A 6,921-nucleotide genomic window follows, 5' to 3' on the forward strand; every position below is an offset into this window, starting at 1 on the left:
GCAGTAAAAACTCAAAGAACATGAAGATGAATTGATATTTCAAATGGTGTCTCATCATGTGGTTGATGAATCATAATTCAATAAATGTATACAAATGTCAATTGTTTTGGTCTCGCGCCTTCTTTTGACAGAACAAGCAAACCGCTCATTGTTGCTTGTTTGGATTTTGGTGATTGAGCAGCTTCCTTTTATAACCAAGAAAGGGTTCCGACCTGGATGACTGCTTCCAATTATACTTTTTAAGAAATCTGACTAATATGTCATATATTGACAGTTGTTTGTGTCACAAAAGTCAATAAATCAGGACCAGACACTGTTTCTGACAATATCTGTCTTTTATTTTTGAATGCTTTGTTGATTATATAATGAAGGAAATCAGCTGAATGGATTTAGACATTTTACAAAGAAAAAACAATCATTTCATTTAACCATTACACCAGTGTAATTTATGGAAATTAAAAGAAATATTCTTCAGGTTCTCAAAGCAGTACAGCAAAGAAAAAGTAAAGTGTTATTACAGATGTGCATTCTCATCTTGTTGTACAGAGAGTTATGATGTAATACCGATTTTTATTTTAATTTCCCTTAATTCTTTGGATGTCACCACTCATATCTGGTAGGTAGTTCAGTGTTATTCCTTTTCCAGTCTTTATGCTAAGCTAAGGTAGCCATTTGCTTGTGATATCATCATATTAATCATACAGACTCAATCATGGTATCGATCTGAAAGTTAACCCTCAGAGGGAAAGCAAATAAGTAAATTAAATTGTTGGTATTTGTATCAGATCAGTGGGAACTGAATGTCTGAAGCTTTTAACTAACACTAACATATTTTGTGAACTAAAATGAAAAATATATTTTAGTATTCATAGATTTTCTGCATTATTAACTACATAAAAAGGCCAATTACTAATCATTTTATGTCTTGTGTGATTGCAGACATCAATGATTGATTAATTTTACTTAATTTTACTATTTTACTTAGTTGTCCAGTTAAACTAAACTCAGTGAGTCAGTTTCTGTCTAATTAAAAACATAATGTGAACGGCTTCATAACTCGTCAGATAATGTACAAGTGAGAATGACTCATCTGTCAACAGGTTGATCAAAGTGGAGGTGAATCAGTGATAGAGATTATTTCTTTTCTCCATGGGAATGACCTTCATCGCCATGACAACATGGCGAGTGCTTTGCGTCTAGGGCACATATGAAGGGCCGTTTTGTGGTACAGGCCCTGTCGTTCCAGGTGGCTCCTGCAAAGAGAGTTTCCAACCAATGTAACTGATTAGTTTACATTTAATGCCTAACTTTATATCTTTCAGACTGTTATATGTGACCACCTATAAGTTTGAGGGTTTGAGCATCATGAATAATAATAATTAGAAAACAGAAAGATTCAAATGTGTTTTACCTTTGAAATTCATCTCCAGACAGTGCTCTTTTTTACCCAGGTTGCTAGGCTGCTTTTTAAACCAGGCTTGGAAATCAAAGACGGACCCATCAGACCACATCCACATGCCCTCCTGGAGAAGAACGGTTAAAGTCAATGTGAAGTGAGAAATGTTTTCTTACATTGAAGTGCAAATATACTGAGTGTGCATGACAGATTGAAAGATGGATGGATAGATTTGAATGGATGGATGGACACTCATTCTCTCCATTTAAATATCTGTTGTTGTTTTTATCAATTTCAAAATATTGATGCTTGTGTGCTAAACTTGACCACATGTCTACTGGACCATACAAGTTTTTGTTTTGTTTGTGTACTTCACTGCAGGACACTGACGGGCAAAGGTATATTCATTCATGAATTATATTATAAATACATATAAATGTCAATACATCCATGTACATCATTAGTTATTGTTGGCCCTATAATCCCGTAGGATTATGATAAAGGTATTAAATCTCATTCTAGGTGGTAATGAAAGTGTCGAACATCCATCTTGAGAACCCTGTAAGAACCCTGTCACCTTTTGTGTGCGAAGAAAATCTTCCTTATTTTCTAATGTTTCATTTGGAATAACTTTCCTTCTGTTTTTTTTGTTTGATCAAATTTGATTTTCTTACGACTCCAGAGAAAATGGATCAAATCCTGTGTGATGATAGAAGTCTCACCTCTACTCCGTCATGACCTCCGATCCAGGTAATACTGTACCCACCAGTCACTCCGAACATGTAGTTTCGGACAAAGGTGTGTTCTTCAGCATTGTGGACAGGGGCCAGATTTCCACCGAGAGACAAGCAGTGGCGCTGATGGAGACAGTAAGAAACTTAATATGAGACTTTCATATATGCGTAGAAACATTTGTAAAACTCAGCAATAAAATAATCAGTTTATGGAAATTTAATGGATTCATGAGTTTATAAAGTTGCACATTTTTGAGCAAAAAAGTTGCATTTTTACAAGTTAATAAAGTCCAACAAAATAACTCACTTGCTGTGTAGGATGCCTGTGTGTATCATATACTATATTGCTCCATTTACGTGATATATTGTCTAGTATAGCATGAGACTTGTTTACATCGGCTATATGTTACACGTGCGTCATTAGTTAATTTGCTACTTTTTTTGTCAGAATATTGCCCTCCTCTCTCTGCTCCACTTTTGTATTTTATTGGGATTGAATGTAAAAGACAAATACATAAGTTTGGAGTGGAAGGAAAATTATACATGGTTTTACATTTTATTAAAAATAAAAAACTGAAAAATGTGGCGTGCAAAAGTATTCAGGCCGCCTAAGTAAATACTCTGTAGAAACATTTTCACTGCAATTACACCTGCAAGTCTTTCAGGGTATATGTCACTACCAGCTTTGTATATCTAGATATGGAATTGTTGCCCATTCTTCTTTGCAAAATAGCTCAAGCTGAGTTAGATTGGAGTGCATCTGTTAACAGCAATTTTCAAGTCTTGCCAGAGATTCTCAATTGGATTTAGGTCTGGACTTTGACTGGGGCATTCTAACATGAATATGCTTTGATCTAAACCATTCCATTAGAGCTCTGGCTGCATGTTTAGGGTCGTTGTCCTGCTGGAAGGTGAACCTCCGCCCCAGTCTCAAGTCTTTGCCAAACAGTTTTCTTCCAAGATTGCCCTGTATTTGTCTCCATCCATCCTCCCATCAACTCTGAGCAGCTTCCCTGTCCCTGCTGAAGAACAGCATCGCCACAGCATGGTGCCTCCACCATGTTTCACAGTGGGGATGGTGCGTTCAGGGTCATGTGCAGTGTTCGTTTTCCACCACACATAGCGTTTTGCATTTAGGCCAAAAACTTCAATTTTCAATTTCCTACCAGAGCACCTTCCTCCACATGTTTGCCGTGTCCCCCACATAGCTTGTGGCAAACTGCAAACGGGATTTCTTATGGCTTTTTTTTGAGCAATGGCTTCCTTCTTGCCATTCTTCCATAAAGGCACGCTTTGTGGAGTGCGTGACTATAGTTTTCCTATGGACAGATTCTCCCACCTGAACTGTGGCCCCTTGGCTGCTTCTGTGATTAATGCTCTCCTTGCCGGCCCTTCAGTTTAGGTTGATGGCCATGTCTTGGTAGGTTTGCAGTTGTGCCAAACTCTTTCCATTTTCAGATAATGGATTGAACAGTGTTCTGTGAGATGTTCAAAGCTTGGGATATTTTGGTATAACACAACCCTGCTTAAAAACTTGCCCACAACTTTATCCCTGACCTGTCTGGTGTGTTCCTTGGGCTTCATGTTTGTTCACTAATGCTCTCTAACAAACCTCTGAGGCCTTCACAGAACAGCTGTATTCATACTGAGATTAGATTACACACAGATGGACTCTATGTCCTAGGTGACTTCTAAAGGCAATTGATTGCACTGGATTTTATTTAGGGTTGTCCGAGTAAAGGGGGCTGAAACGTTTTTATTTGAATAAAAAAATGTGAAAACCAAATATATATTTTTTTGTGTTTGTCCATCACATAAAATTCAAATAAAACACGTTTGTGGTTGTAACAAGATAAAACTACAATATACAGTATGTACATTTACTCAATTAAAATAATTTTCTTCTAATGACACTGTTTCTGACTTTTTCCACTATTTTTATAATCCAAACAAATGATTAATGAAGATCATGATAATTAGTTAACACTTCAAATCAAAGTTATTTCTCCTCCTTTTCTAGAAAGAAAAATAAATAGTGCAGGACTTTTGCTTGTGACAAAGTTTTTTCACAGTGTGGTATTAGTACTTTTTCTTCAGTATCTGAATACTTCCTGCACCGCTGGCATTCTGTCAGCAACAATCATTAATAATTAAAAAGAACTGCTGTACCTCTGCATCGGGCCAATTCTTTGCTTTGGCGTGGTAGAAGTAACAGTGACAGTGGAACTGGGTCCAACCAGGAGGACAGGAAGCTACAACACAACCGCCATGATGGAAAGAAGAGGACGTTAAAGAAGCAAAGTACAATCGGAGAAATCCAACGAGTCAGAAATAATGTACTGACCAAAACAGTCGGTTTTCTCGCCTCCCTCACAGCACTGTGAACACAAAAGGACGTTTGTCGAAGTCTGAATCAGCAACATAACAGTACTATACAGCAGCACATACTGAAGGCTCAATAGTTTAGGTATTATTTAAAAAAAAATATTATTTGGTTTAATGGTTCACCTTGTGCACATGGCAAACAATAGACTTGAATTATAATGAATACAATTATTTAATCACTTTCTCAACATCCTTCAGCTTTAGAAATCACTGCACAATGCTACATAATATCAATGTGGACAACATGTTTAAAGACATTTTCAGTAAATTATTAAAAGTAAATTAATGAAATCCTTTACTTACAGATGCTACAGCCAGCAGTCCGCTGAGCAACAAAGCAAACTGTAAACCCGATGCCATCTGTGGAAAGACATTGAACTCAGTAAGTATTCCTTGAGACCAAAAGAATAATTGCAAATTACGACTCAACAATTTATGAAATTTAAATATTTTGCTATTTACAGCCTTTTAGGTTATATGAGGCCCATGGCCCCGACCATGACTCTCCTAACTGTGTGTTTATTGCCAAATCCAGGCTGTTGCCGATGTTGCTGAAGAAGCAGATGGATATTAAATCTCAACTTATTGTATTAGTCCTGCCCTCCTGTAAATTACGTCAACTTAGCAAACAATCTCTAGTACAATAACATTACATATAATTAAATTTCAACTGTAGAATAATATCGTGTGATTATAACATTATATTGTAATAAATACATATGATAATAATTTGTCAACAGTTTTTTACTCATATTTCCAAGGTCTAAATATTACATATACACAGATTTCTTGAAATATAAAACTAGAACTGTTGCTGTTACCTGTGTAAATAAATGTTTTAAAAAAAATCAGCATGACACAAAATAGAAATAGATGAAGTCCTGACAACAAATTGAATTTGACAGGAGAAATATTACCTTTTTCCGAGGTTGTGATGGACACAGAGAAGAAGAGCAGGCTGATGTCTGTCACTCATTCACATTGCAGCTCTTTATATAGTTTATCAGAGTGCGTGACATTAAAATATGACTGAAATCTGAGGATGCAAAGGTAATGCATCTACACCTTTAATAACACCCTCTATTGTTAGAATGCTATTTTATAATAGGTTACTCATTATTTTGTTTGTAATTAAACCTTGTGATGATTTAACGTCTCATATAATTAGCCTCATGATAAAGAATGCCAAAATGACAGCAAAGAACACAGAGTACTTTAGATTAACCCTAGATTACATCATTTACAGTGTTTTTGGCTCAGTTTCTTAATGAACAGAAACTATTCAGAAACTTTTCACCAGCTGGAGTCTGACCAGTCTTCCTAAGGGATTCAACTCGGTGGGTCAGGTATTGCTGCTCGGCGTGGGAAGATCCCCACATGGGACCTTTCCCTGGCAGACTGCCCAGCTGATGCCTGGCATTTCCTCCAAGGAGGTGTGCCACGACCGAATCTAGGTGAGGTTCAGGACAGGCCTGATCCTCCTGGCATGACTGACAAACATGCGTCACTGTTTCATGTATCTGCAACCTACCAGGCGCAGACCAGAGGTTTAGTTTAAACAGAGTGGTTTTATTGATGTGAAAAAACAGAATGTGATTGTGGGAGGCCAGCGATTGAGCTGACTCAGAGTGCGTATGAGGTCCGGTTCCAGTGCAGGCTCAGAGCAAGGTGGTCTGAGGTGAGACAGGGAAAAAAACAGGTTAGCAACAGGTTCGGGTTTGCTGGCTTGCTCTCATACAAGGTGATTCAACGATCGGGCGGGGTCTGGAAGGTTGGCCTGGCTTATGATGATGTTGATGATTGATGAGGAGCAGCTATGCTGAGAGGTGTGATGAACTGCAGGTGTGTCCAGGAGTTCCAGTGACCACGCCCACCAGTGGCTTCCTGTAGGGGGAAAGCAGAACACACAGACGGACACCAAACCACTGTATAAATACTTACTTGTGTCTTGGAAAGAAGACAGTTTCCAAGACGCACCCAACTATTTATCTACCCAACTATTCATTCACCAGTCAGACCAGTTTATTTATTTATAGTTTGAGTCAAATAAACTTTGAGTGACAGGCACAAGAGAACATGCCAAAATGGCTGAACACCGCAAATTAAGGAAACATGTCAAGAGGCAAACCTCACACAAGCAAATAAAGAAACATCTTCACAAATTGACAACACAATAAATTTGATGTCAAATGTGCAGCATATGGCCGGGCATATGGCTGTATCCATAGTTAAGCCATTGTGGCTTTTGAAATGATTTAAGTTGGCTATCCATCACCGTAATTGATTCGGGTCAGGGTGGTCTCTGTGGCGGCGTCCCCTGTAGTTGTGTGTGGAGGATCCCTTAGGATGGTGTTTCCTCATTTGGTCTATTAGTGCTCAGCCATATTCCATTTTATCTTGCGGGGT

At 37.9% G+C, this 6,921-nt stretch overlaps 1 protein-coding gene across 1 annotated transcript; it reads right to left on the reverse strand.

Annotated features, from left to right (window-relative positions):
* Nucleotides 1–322: 322 nt before the first annotated feature.
* Nucleotides 323–5,492, reverse strand: LOC311022327 (galactose-specific lectin nattectin-like). The gene is made up of 7 exons (XM_084023513.1): nt 5,433–5,492; nt 4,819–4,875; nt 4,475–4,508; nt 4,300–4,382; nt 2,119–2,253; nt 1,412–1,523; nt 323–1,253 (listed from the first exon to the last, which is right to left on the reverse strand). Exons 2-7 carry the CDS (start codon nt 4,873–4,875, stop codon nt 1,135–1,137), a joined length of 540 nt encoding a protein of 179 aa, XP_083879639.1. The 5' UTR covers nt 5,433–5,492; the 3' UTR covers nt 323–1,134.
* Between the last annotated feature and the right edge of the window lie 1,429 nt (nt 5,493–6,921).

This window comes from Eutrigla gurnardus (assembly GCF_963514095.1).
Source record: "Eutrigla gurnardus genome assembly, chromosome: 12".
NCBI classification, from domain to species: Eukaryota; Metazoa; Chordata; class Actinopteri; order Perciformes; family Triglidae; genus Eutrigla; species Eutrigla gurnardus.

What these genes read in the sequence shown, in the direction of transcription:
- LOC311022327 (XM_084023513.1), bottom strand. Translation starts at nt 4,875, where the DNA reads ATGGCATCGGGTTTACAGTTTGCTTTGTTGCTCAGCGGACTGCTGGCT. An exon ending in GACTGCTGGCTGTAGCATCT is followed by an intron (nt 4,509 to 4,818) that starts GTAAGTAAAGGA and finishes TTGTGTTCACAG; the next exon opens with TGCTGTGAGGGAGGCGAGAA. An exon ending in AGAATTGGCCCGATGCAGAG is followed by an intron (nt 2,254 to 4,299) that starts GTACAGCAGTTC and finishes TGTCTCCATCAG; the next exon opens with CGCCACTGCTTGTCTCTCGG.